Source organism: Mesoplodon bidens (assembly GCF_964165515.1).
Source record: "Mesoplodon bidens genome assembly, chromosome: 15".
NCBI lineage: Eukaryota > Metazoa > Chordata > Mammalia > Artiodactyla > Ziphiidae > Mesoplodon > Mesoplodon bidens.
The window spans coordinates 1954881-1967532 of NC_138171.1; the positions used below are offsets into that span (position 1 = coordinate 1954881).

Genomic DNA, 12652 nt, shown 5'->3' on the forward strand with positions numbered 1-12652 from the left:
GACCTAGAGATGCAAACCTTATGGTAAATTACTGGAGGTGGTGAGAAATGGGATAGTCCACGGAGGTTGTCAAACTGCCCTAAATACTGTTGCTCTAAATGCGTCCTGGGTCCCCCCCACACTCCCTGGACAAGGAGCCCATCCCCGCCGCCGCCGCTGCCGCCGCCGCCGCCTCCCGACCAGAGACACAGGGCTCCCCACCCTAACGACCAGGTGTGTCAAAACCTCCTCTCTGCAAGACGTCAAGATCACACATCCTCGGGAGCTTCCGTGTGTCACCGGCGGCCCCGCTTGGGCCCCATCGAGCAAATGCGCTGGGATTCGACCCCGATACCAAGCCTCGGGTTTCCGAAGCTACAGAATCAAGCCTTCAGAGCAACGATTTGCTTTTAAAAGTGTTTTAATTACAAACGTGATTTTGAAGCTGGGACACAAAATGCCGACACCCTCTCACTGAGAACCCACCACTGCATACAGGTGCGTGTGTGTGCGCGTGCGTGTGCAGGTGTGCGTCTGTGCACACGGCAGATTGTCTTCAATTCAAAGAGCTCTGCAATGACCGGTGGTGCTGGCTTCTCTACAGAAAGTAAACAGTCACTGGTGCAGACGTGTGCAGAGATGGACACACAACGGTAATGACACCACTGGAAGCAGACTGCTAGGACCCCCCCGCCTCGGTGCCCCCAGAGGCGGGTCCCTCGTATTTCACACATGCAGGACGGGAACACAGGTGCTGCAGGGACAGGCCAACTGTCGTGAGACTCGCTCTGTGACGTGGGTGTGGCCTGCAGTGACAGGGGAGCCCTGGGGGCCAGAGGCGGGCTCCCAAACCTGTTGGGGTTGGGAGCCGTCTGGGGACTTTTTGTCAAGGTTTCTGGCCACCCTCGGTTGTCATGGTAATGCTTCATTTTGGACAGTGTACACGTGATGTTAATGCCTATCTTGCTCTTCAGCAAAATATTATTCAAGTAGTTTGAACTTAAATATCAAAAGTAATCTTTACATTATTGAAGACTGGTAAAAAATACAGACTCTGACAACTTTTCATTTCATTCAATCAGATGCTTTGGAAATCTTCACTTTTGCGTTACTGTAATCTAGAAAGCAATTCCTGGCCTTTATAAAGCTCTTGGTAGGACTTTTTTCAAGATCCATCTTTTCCTGTTATTGGTTCAAATTTAAAATACTTTCAGAAACACTTTGCCACCGCGTTCTAAGGAGGAATGTGGACCCGTCCTGTCACTTCCGTTATTTGTAACTTTTGTAATTAAGGGGGGGCTGCAAGCTACACCAGCCCCGGCTCGGCTTCTGTCACATAAAAGGGGGCCGGAAAGAATTTTCCTTTTCAAACCTTAATGGAAACATGATGATCCCAAGTGAAGCTTCATGAAGAGACTGGAACAGTAGTAAAATGTTTGGCAATCAAAAGTTGATTAGAATTAAATCCTCAACCAGGGATGGTGCTGTCTCCACGAACAGCCGTTAGAAAAGCTGGCTTCTGCTGTGACCGAAGCTCAGAGCAGCCACTTGACGGAGTCTAGCCTCTCGGGTCTCCAGGTCCAGGGGCCGGTCGGTCTCTCAGTAGATGTCTGGGCAGCCTGAGAAATCCCTCTCGAAGTAGCCCCCCACGTACAGCCAGTCGGGGGCCCCAGTGTACGGGTTACTGCCTCGGTGAAACCACCTGCGACACAGAGCAGGCAGTCAGGAGGCCAGTGGACAAGACAAGGCCGTTGGTCTTTTCTTCCCCCTGGGATCGTGGCCCCTCTAATTAGGCATCATCACATCACACGTCAGTTGACACGCAGCCCAGAGCTGCTGGCCACCATCTTACGGGACACGGGGGAGCTTCTGCTCAGCCCCAGTGGGTGTGCGGCCCCCTCCCCGCTTCCTTGCCCTCGTGGCCACCAGGCGGCTCACCTCGTCTGCCACTCGGCCTCCTCCCTGGCCCGCTCCCTCCGGGCCTCCCTCTGCTTCTCCTCCAGCCGTTCCTTCTCCTGGCTCGCCAGATCTGGGTGCAAGCACAGGGGACTGGGTCAGGGCTCACGGTGACAGGCAGAGCTGAGGGCTGAGAGGGCAGATGCTGGAGCACCCCTCACACCCGACCCCAGATGAAGAGTCACACTTGGGTTAGCAAACCACAGACAGTAAAGGCCGTCAGCGGGAAACCAAACCCAGGCGCGAGTGCACAAGCACACGGCCAGGTCCGGACCCCAGCGCAGACGCCAGTGCAGCCCAGCCTGGCAGGCAGAGGGGCCTCGGGCCTGGGCGGGCATGCGGGGGCGCCCCTCCAGCCAAGCGACTTTTAAATAACAATGTGTCCAGCTTCTGAAATGTAATCTTACTGTCTGTTGAACCTAATAAGAAGACAGGGTACTTGCATTTTGCATGTATTCTTTTTCATTTCATTTTCCTAGTAATTCAATCTTATTTTATTTAGAGAAGAATTGGACTGCAGCAAACTAGAAATTTTTAAACTCTTTCCCCACAGACATTTTGAGAAGCGCGATCTAGAAGACGTCAAGTGTGGTTGGTTAACGCGGATGCGCTCCCTTCCTGCGCCCACCCGCTCAGCCAGGGCCACGCACCCATGTTGCCGTTCTCCATGCCTCGGATGTCAGGGCGCAACCGGCAGTCGGTGGGGGCCAGGATCTTCTCCATGCCCGTCTCCAGTTCATTGAGACTAACCGTGAAGCTCGTGAAATTATACATCTGGAGGAGCAGGCACAGAAATTGTTACTATAAATGGCACTCTTTTCTGTGCACTCTTCACAGTTGGAGGCCACCGACACTCTAAACCCCTTCAGAGCAGCCAAGTGCCACCGGCTCCCTGGAGACACTGCTGTCAAGGTCACCGGGGCCAGGGCTCCTTCCCTGCCCTGACACGCACTCGCCTGGGGCTCCTCCCCTCCGCCCCCGCGTGGGGCACCCAGGCCCTCACCCTGTCGTCCCACCCACACGTCTGCCTTCTCACATCCTGGGGGCTGGACGGTAGTCTCCAGCTCAGCTCCTCCGGGGGGGCTGCTGCAGCCACGGCCCCCCAGCCTCTGCCTCCCGACAGCCCAGACCTGGGGACTCGCCTCCCACCTGGCCTCCCTCCCGCTCTGGCCCCCGAAGTCTATCTCCTTAAGCGGCCAGAGGGGCCCACCTGGTCCCCTCGCTGCTCGAATGACCCCCACATCACTCAGAGGAGCAGTGGGGCTTGGGCCCTGGCCGATCCCCTGCCGGAAAGCAGCTGGATGGCCACGTCCTCCCCAGCCCCGCCTCCCCCAGGTCCTGCTCCAGGTCACCAGGGCCCAGGAGGCCCACCCCCAGCCCATCAGGCTGGTGGCTCTGCTGCGTAGGGCTGGGATCCTCGCCTGCCCTGCCCTCGGGCTCTGCTCGCGTTGACCTGGGCCCACCCGCACCGACTCAGCAGATGCTCACTGAACCAAAGGAATGAGTGTTATTTTTAAACATAAGCTTTTTTTGCTATTAATTTATACTACTTTGTACTCTACTAAAACTATAATAGTGGCTGTGCTGAGGTAATGTATTTACCGATGAATGTTTTGTTTTGTTTCCTTTATTTTGCACATGCTGTGCTTTGCTTATAGGATGTGACACTACAATAAAAAATCTTATAGTGTATGTTGTGTCTGTATTTGATATATAACTAACATATAACTTAAAATATATTAAAATAAAATATAATTTATTACATGTGTTATAGTCCTCATATAATTATTTTTACATATTATACATTACTGTAAATAAATTTATTATATTTATTATAATTAAATTATAATTAATTATAATTGTACTTATAATTTTGCATTACATTTAGTAAGTTTATTATATGTAATGCAAATTATAAGCGCAATTTTCAAAAACAAACATCAAAATGCATTTAAGCACCTAAACTGACGATTCAGAAAAATAATCTCTCGAAACTGGTTTGGAAACCCTTTTGTTAAGACGCAGCCCGTGTAGGCTCTGAGGGCTCGCAGTGTAACCCGGGTACTGTGATGTGTGCACAGTGTTGATGTGTCGGGGTCAGGGCTTGGAGGGCAGGGAGTCCCTTGGGTGACGGTGGACGGCTGGGGGGCCTGGCTGGGGCAGGGGGCACGGACCTGGGCAGAGTTGGGGGGCCGGGTGTTGACCCTCCAGAGTAGCTTGCTGCCCGGAATGACCTGCACCGTCTCCTGAGCCTCTGGCACGGCGTCCACCACGTCGCCGTCGGCCTTCTCGGGGCAGTCGTCCTGAAAGACACAGCATCTTGGTGCTCCCAGAGCCCCTCCAGCCCCGCCCGGAGCCCCCGAGACGGCAGCCAGGCACCGCCCTCCTTGTGGGGGGAGCCCGCACAGCCTTCTGGGTGTGACCGGACGGGGCGACACCTCCTAAGGAGGCGGAGGATGCCTCTCCAGATGGTTATTCCCCCACGAGCTGCGCTTCTGCTCAGTCGAGACGGGGTTCGCACTTGGTGATTTCAGGGTGTTTCAGCGTTTCTAGACTGGGGATCACGTCTCAATAAAAAGGTGCAACTGCTACTTCTTTTTCAAAATCAACGGGACGAAGGGGAGGAACAGAGTGGTTATTCAGGCAGCTGTGAAGGGAGACACTTAAACCGTGAGAAGCACAGCCCTGGAGTCCTCCCCACCCACAGGTTATGTGCTTTGGTGCCAGAAGCTAAATAAAGACACAGCTCAGTGACAAGTACCCACACAAAACGCTCCCTCCTTGTGAGGTTCCCCAAAGGGGCGACAAAGCCAAGCTAATGCATTAAAACACATCACTAAATGGATTTAACATTCCACTGTATGGTCTTTAAATGGAACTTTACTATTTTTTTTTTAGTTTAAAAGAGCATTATTAGAAACGATGTCTAATAGCACCCATGAAATATCACAATATAAAAACACTAACGGGAGACTTCCCTGGCAGTCTGGTGGTTAAGACTCTGCACTTCCACTGCAGGGGGCACAGGTTCAATCCCTGGTCAGGGAACTAAGATCCCACATGCCACGTGGCATGGCCAAGCAAACAAACAGAAAGCACTATCAACCCCAGTGGCAGCTGAATATTTTGTTAAACAAATATTGAACACCTCGGGTTTGGTACAGTCTAATTCATCATCTAGAAAAATGTGACACCTCTTTTGAACCATCACGTCTAGCTTTCAGCTCAAGTAGAACTAGTCTTAAGAAAATCAGTATTCCAGGGCTTCCCTGGTGGTGCAGTGGTTGAGAATCTGCCTGCCAATGCAGGGGACACGGGTTCGAGCCCTGGTGTGGGAAGATCCCACATGCCGCGGAGCAACTGGGCCCGTGCGCCACAACGACTGAGCCTGCGCGTCTGGAGCCTGTGCTCCGCAACAAGAGAGGCCGCGATAGTGAGAGGCCCGCGCACCGCCATGAAGAGTGGCCCCCGCTCGCCGCAACTAGAGAAAGCCCTCGCACAGAAACGAAGACCCAACACAGCAAAAATAAATAAATTAATTAATAAATTTAAAAAAAAAAAGAAAATCAGTATTCCAAAGCTCCAAGGGGAAAGTATCCTTGTGAAAACTTTCCAACTGTTGGGTATGTTACCTGGTACTCAGAACTAGAAACGCAGAAGTGACATCCACTTGCTTGTTTAATGGGTCTAAGCTAACAAGGTGCAGGGAAACAGGAGATTTATAAAGAAGTATCCAGAAGAGGGACTTCCCTGGCGGTCCAGTGGTTAAGACCCTGTGCTCCCACTGCAGGGGCCCAGGTTCGATCCCTGGTCGGGGAACTAGATCCCGCATGCCTCACAGTGTGGCCAAAAAAAAAGAGAAGTATCCAGAAGAAAACGGAGGTGTCCTCTGATTCCGCCAGGCTTGGGGCGGGTAGAGGCACGATTGGGACGCAGGTGAACTCCTCCCCCGTCCAGAATCAGAGGACAAGCAGCTTTGCTTGAGAGACAGGTTCTGTGATTCACCCTCTGCAGCTGGGGCCACAAAGGCACTGCATCCCTCGCAAGCAAAGCGGCAGGCCCGGCTAGGCTCCAACCACCCACCCCACCCGCGGGGGGACGCCGCACGGAGCCGCTCACCAGCTTTGTCTTCCGCAGGGAATCGGTTCTCTTCTCCTGCTTCTTGAAGGACTCGTACGCAGCAGGGTCCAGGCCCCACAAACACTCCGTCCATTTGCCATAGATCATAAAGAGCTTCTTTTTGCTGTAGTCAAAGGGAATTTTTTAAAACCAAGTTACCAGTTAACAATTATAAACCATTCATCTAAACGTGTAGCACCTTTATTGTGACCATGGACTAAATTCTCATTCTGGCATGTCTTATAAATTTTAGGGATATTGCTGGGTGTAAATGCAAAGATGAAAAGTTTCATTTTAGCATCTCTTACTCGTGGCTTTTGAGACTAACTATTCACATTCCTTCACGAAAGCAGAAACGAGAAAATGAAGGTACAAAAACCTGAAGGGCGAAAGACGGGCCGCAGGAGACGAGATGACGTGAGAGCAAGCGTACGACGTTATTACGTTTAACACCTTATGCTCCCGATTGTTATTTTTGAAATATATTACATTTTTATGTACCGTGTGTCCTGCAGCCCTTTTTCTATAAACCACATAAACAACCCTCCCCATATTCAGCTGATGTGGTCTGCTTTATCTTCATAACCTCAAGTCAGATACCCCTGTCACTGTCTGCCCACATTTTTTTTTTTTTTGCGGTACGCGGGCCTCTCACTGTTGTGGCCTCTCCCGTTGCGGAGCACAGGCTCCGGACGCACAGGCTCAGGGGCCATGGCTCACGGGCCCAGCCGCTCCGTGGCATGTGGGATCCTCCCGGACCGGGGCACGAACCCGTGTCCCCTGCATCGGCAGGCGGACTCAACCACTGCGCCACCAGGGAAGCCCCACATTTTTCATTTCGTAATAACCTCGACAGATCTTTCCAGATCAGCCATCAGAGTTCTCTGCCTGACTCCAAAGGAACAACGCCAACCGTGTTGGGCCCTTGTTTTTTTTTTTCTCACGTCTTCCTCAGGGGAGAGCATACAGTTGGCCACGCGCTCCCTGGAAAGGCTGCCCCGCCTGCCGCGGGATGTGCTGGGAGGGCCAGCAGGCAGGGACACGTGGCCAGTCCTCACTCGGCAGACGGCCTGGCAGACACTCTCTGTCTCCAAGAGATGTAGCGTCAGGAAAGAGCATCCAATGTCGGGCGGAAAACCAGAAACTCAGAACGGGACTGGCACGGCTCACGGAGTGCCGGTGGGCGTCCGCTCCGTGGCCTGCTTCTGTGGATGAGCTGACCACAGGGCGGGTCAGTGCTATTCCCACTAACAGGAATGCCGTCCCGTGAAGTCCACATACCAGGTCCTAACTTACTTCAAAGGGTGAAGTGGTCAGAGTCTTACGTCTAAAGGTGTTTTAAGGAATTAGAACAGGTGAATTTCTGGTACCCAGTAGAGTGGGATGGAGCAAAAGCACCCACTGCTTTACAGTGGAAACTTCTACTCGAAAATGTATGTATTTTAGGAGCTGGAAGGAATCTTATGGCTGTTATACGGCCCAAGTTACTTATTGAAAAAAAAAAAGAGAGAGAGAAATTGAGACCCAACACATAACGTGGGGGACCCCCCAAAAATTTGTTAAAATTACTACTGGCCATTTCTCTGCTCACAAAAACTTTAAAAGTCCCAAATTTCCAGACTGGAAAGAACAAATCACATGAGAATGATGCTCCTAAGCTAGGGTTTGGGTTTTGCCTGACAACCGTTACGGATGCCAGGAGAGAGAAGGAAACACATGGTCAGATTCTAAAATCTCAGTCCTGTTTGCACAACTGCAGTTTTATCTCTCAGTGAAAATGTTGAACTTTCTCACATACATTTTATCAAAAGAAGACAGACCCAGATCTTTTACCCTCAAAGAAGGGGAAGCCGGGCTCCATCAGTCACCACCCTGAATGGTGCACTTAAAATTCATCATTATCTCCTTCTGTGCTCAGTAATGAAATGCTTTTTCTAAACAAGAAAGAGTCATAACTTGTCCTCCCCGGCAGATGTCACCGGCACAACTACGCCTTTTGCAGAGACACACACGCCGTCCAGGCACCCTGTGACCCAACCCACCCGCGGACCTACTTTTTGTCTTGAATGTACCCTTCCACTTTGTGAAGTTCTTTTCCGAACAATCCACACGGTTTAAAATGAAGCACACACTTATCTCCAGTTCTGCGGGGAAAAGAAACAGGCTTCTGTCGTAGACATGAAACATCCAGGGAAGAGGGAGAGAGAAAGGAGGAGGGAGGGTGGGAGAGGGCGGGCAGACTGGAGGCCGCCCAGGGCGGGGCGGCACCAGGCCCGAGTGGACAGCATGGGGACCTTCCCGGGGGCGGAAAGCTTCGAGCACTCCCTCGTGACGATGGCTGCACAACTCAGTAGACTTACGAAAAGCCATTTAAGTGTCCACGTTACGTGGTGGATTTTATGACATGTACATTACATCTTAAGAGATATAACAAAGCCAACCAGCCATGAACTTCGAGGATAAGGTCCGACAGGCTGGACAGTGGACAACAGTTGAGAATGGTCACTCTGTTTTCATCAGGGAATCACACCATTCTTCAGTGTAGTTTAAAATTTCCAAATAAATTCACCATTGTGACTAAAGACAAAGAAATATCAACACAGAGCAGTAATGATGACCTCGATCGGTGCCAACCAGAATCAGATCCAACCACCAGCACGTGTGGGGCCTCCCAGCCAGCGAGGCCCGTCTGGAGGCCGAGGGGCCCGGGGGGCCAGGGAGGGGCCCGGAGAAGCTGACAGCAGCGTGAAACCACGGGCTGAGTGCCGGCTGGTGCTCTGGGTGCTGCACTGCCACCCTGACTTTGACCGCTGCGTGACGGTCGGGGGCCGTTACCTGTGGTTTACAATCTCCACCGTCCCGTACTGCTCTATCCAGAGTTTCCCGATAATCACGTTGTGGACACAGCAGGTAGGGTTGGTCCACGTGTAGGCTTCATTATGTCTGAAAGACGCCAGAGAACAGCAAGTCAGAGGCCAGCGAAGCAAAGACGCTGTGCGACCTCAAAAGCAAAATACCAGACAGAATCAAACGGTAATTGACTTAAAACCTGCAGAAGAGCAGAATATCGCTTTGAACTCCCTGAACAGGGGCTACTTCTTTAGCATTCGTTTGAAATGTCCTTCTTCTCTCCTTTGTAGCAGCAACAAAGCTTTCTACTTAAATGTCGAGACAAGTTAATAAGCAAGAAAAGGCTGAGACAAAGGCAAGAGGTTTCCTGTGAAGCCCTCAACAGAACAGCCCCTCCACCCCAGCCTGCGGGAACCGCGAGGTCCCAAGCGCGTGGCCCTGGCCGTTTGGGGACCTGCGTGTGGCGGGGATGGGTCCTGGGGGTGCAAACACCTTCCCCTCGTCAGTCCTCATCCTCCCCCGACTGGCCTTCTCCAAAGAGAAGAGAAACCCCACAGACGGGTGCTGAGCAGATGGCCAGACGTGTGTCTGACGCAGGGGAGGCTGCGTCAAAGAGCCACAATTCAGGGCAAAAATCAGCTCAATGCACAAACATTTCGCGATGAATATCTGGAATTCCTTGAATTCCCCAGGAACCCAAAGGTGTTAATTGACAAGGTTTGCGAACTTTCAGGTCCCCGTGCAGGGGTTGGGGGGTGGGTACTGGGAAGACCACACTCCCCCAGCCCGGCGGGGCCACAGGAAGTGCAATGACATCAGAAGCTTCCCATGGGGGCTACGGTTAGCGAGGCTCACACCCCAGGGAGCCGGCTGCACCCCTCGGCCTGGACCACCCGCGATGGGTTTGCAGCGCCAGGCGGTTGCTAGAGACTCAGTTTCTGCTCTGAGGGTCTTTGATCACCATCGGATTGGGCACATTTAGATTTAGATTTAATGGTGCTTGGGCATCCGGGAAGACGGCCCCTTCCCTCTCACCTCCTGGCGGTCAAGCCCGACCTCCCACCCTGCACACTCAACCGGGGCTGGTCTGCGTGACCAGTAGCACGTGCACATAGGGCTGTGTTCACTTCGGAGGTCAGGTCACAGAAGACACTGCAGGTTCTGTCCCGGGGGTGGTCGGCCCACCACCCCAGGCCCCGGCTCTGGGGGATGCACAGCCGTACAGAGCAGCGGGGTGGCAAGGAACCAAGGTCTCCTGCCAGCTGCCAGCACAGTGAACGTGAGAGCAGAGGCTCCACCCACTTGTCTTCAGGAGGCTTCCCGGCCCGCCTCCCGGCTGCGCCCGCACAGAACCCCGGCAGAGCCCCCCACGCTGCCCCGACCCCCAGCCCCCAGACACCACGGGAGGACAGTGCCGTTTCACGCTGCCGAGCTGGGGCTGTCACGCAGCAGGAGGTGATGACCACGACCGGGGACCGAACCGCAGAGATCAGGGAAGAGAAGACGGGACCCAACACAGTCAGATGTGAGGAGGACCCCCAGGGACAGCCAGCCCGACGAGGTCTCCAGCCTCCTTAGAGCAAGTCCCTGCCGCTGGAAAGGCTACCTGCCCGCAGAACACGCAGGATCCCTCCTCCAGAAGGACGTCTTCGTCCTAAATGGAAACGGATTGCCCTTCGGATGCGCGGCCGCCCACTCACTTGAGAAGCTCCAGCGTGATGGTGCCACGGGGCTCCGCCTCCACACTCTTCCCCCAGAACTTGAGCTTCGGGTAGATGGAGCCGTGAAACAGGAAGTCCTGATGGAGGCCCTCCGAGTAAAATGCACTGATGGGGGGGTGGTGGCTGACCTGCTCGGATATGAATCTGAACCCTAAGTCTTCCCTGGGAACAAAACGAGGAAAAGAAAGGAGGGGGCAGGAGGGACAGTCAAAGGGCCTCATCAGTGACAGCAAAGCCCAGAAAGGTCAGCCCAACCCGCTCTCAGCGGGCCTGCAGCTCAGCGCTTGTGGCGCTGCAGGACCGCACGGCCACCCAGCCTCCACGTCTGGAAGGGGCGCTGGGATAAGGGGACCACGCGTGCCGTCACACGTGGCAGAAATACGCGACACGGCTCCCTGACGTCACACTTGGCCTAACACTGACCACACGCAGGGCACACGCACACGCACAGCGCACACGCACACACGCTGTGCCTCCAGGGCCAAAGACAGCACCACGCAGACAAGTGACAGTGCAGAGGCCTCCCGCCCTGCACGCAGGTGCACAAGGAGCTCTTAGACCCAGCGACTCAGAACTGACAGGAAACTGTCACCTTAGTCCTCGAGGGACGCCCACTGCCCAGGAAACCCAGGGCGAGCAGGACTTTCCAGCCTCCTTTCAGGCTCCTGGCACTTCTGTGGTGAAATGTCTTATGCCCCAAGATATTCCTGGCCAGGAAATAGGAGTTTTAGTACACGCTCTGTTTCAATAAAAATGCCAGCTTTTAATTGTTCCAGAACTCGGAATACACCTACAGCTGTAGTCATTAAAAACTATAAAAGCTCAACCACATAATTACTAACTTAACTGGAATCAGAATTTCCAATCATTACAGAGGAAGGAAAGTTGAAAAATTAGATTTTAAAAAGGTTGCCTACCAAGGTATGTAATTTACAAAATGAATACTTGTCTAAGAAAAGAAAGTGTTATTTCTAGTTATCCACGAGCAATCTCTAAGGATGAGAAGACACTGGTGAATGGCCAGGCTTAGTTATGTCGTCCCCCAAACAGGAAGATGGCTCCGTCTCACACGTGTGGCACGTGGCACACACCGCAAGCGTGACCTGGAAGTTGAGGCCCGACACACAAGAGAGAATGTCAGTGTTTCCCATCAGCCTGTGAAACTATAGTTCAACCCCTGAACTACATTCATGAAAAAGATGAACAGGGCTTCCCTGGTGGTGCAGCGGTTGAGAGTCCGCCTGCCGATGCAGGGGACACGGGTTCGTGCCCCAGTCTGGGAGGATCCCACATGCCGCGGAGCGGCTGGGCCCGTGAGCCGTGGCTGCTGAGCCTGCGCGTCCGGAGCCGGTGCTCCGCAACGGGAGTGGCCGCAGCAGTGGGAGGCTCGTGTACCGCAAAAAAAAAAAAAAAAAAAGATGAAAAATTAGGGGTGTCACTCTGTATTCAGCATCTTGGGGGGTTTGTATGCTTTTAATCCATCTGCTTACTTTCCTTTGTCTGGAACTTTTATCATATTATGCTTTGATTTCTCTTTTCAGATATTTTGATGATGCTTTTAATAAACAAAAATGCTAATAATAATCTGACAGCTACATAAGGTCAGAATCTCGAATCCTGGACTAAAGCAAACTAACCGGAGGGAGGAAGCTTTTGCTCGAGAGAAACATCTAAGAAAGGAGGAAACTCTACATGAATTCAAGACAAAAATGTCCCCTTAAGAGTGACCCTCGGGGCAAGCCTTTCCCGTGCCTGGGCCTTAGCTTCCTCGCTTCTAAAAGGAAAGGGCTGTGCCTTATGGCCCGGCTTGCTGTGAGATGCCATAGCCCAAGGTCACGTGCTGAACCCCTGTCATTCACAAAGCCCCCCCGGCAGCACACATCACGCTTTCTCCCAACTCGTCCAGCTTTCTCAGGGGCAATGCAATGTGGAGAACGGCTTCTCCACCACTCAGTGCCAGCCGACCGCTAAGCCACGCTAAAAACCCAGGGGGAATTCCCACTCCAGCAGCGTGTGGAGAAGGGGCC

General features: G+C 52.8%; 1 protein-coding gene across 3 annotated transcripts in view; it reads right to left on the bottom strand.

The window, feature by feature from the left end:
* Positions 1-383: 383 nt before the first annotated feature.
* OSBPL2 (oxysterol binding protein like 2) overlaps positions 384-12652 on the bottom strand; it is a 42738-nt gene continuing 30469 nt past the window's right edge. For all 3 annotated transcript variants that reach the window (XM_081256252.1, XM_081256251.1, XM_081256250.1), the window contains 8 exons: positions 10605-10787; positions 8890-8997; positions 8109-8198; positions 6055-6178; positions 4110-4238; positions 2586-2709; positions 1918-2008; positions 384-1681 (listed from right to left, as the gene is read on the bottom strand). In XM_081256252.1, the coding sequence (XP_081112378.1) occupies positions 1579-1681; positions 1918-2008; positions 2586-2709; positions 4110-4238; positions 6055-6178; positions 8109-8198; positions 8890-8997; positions 10605-10787 (952 nt within the window). In that variant the 3' untranslated portion in view covers positions 384-1578. The remainder of the gene's footprint in view (positions 1682-1917; positions 2009-2585; positions 2710-4109; positions 4239-6054; positions 6179-8108; positions 8199-8889; positions 8998-10604; positions 10788-12652) is intronic.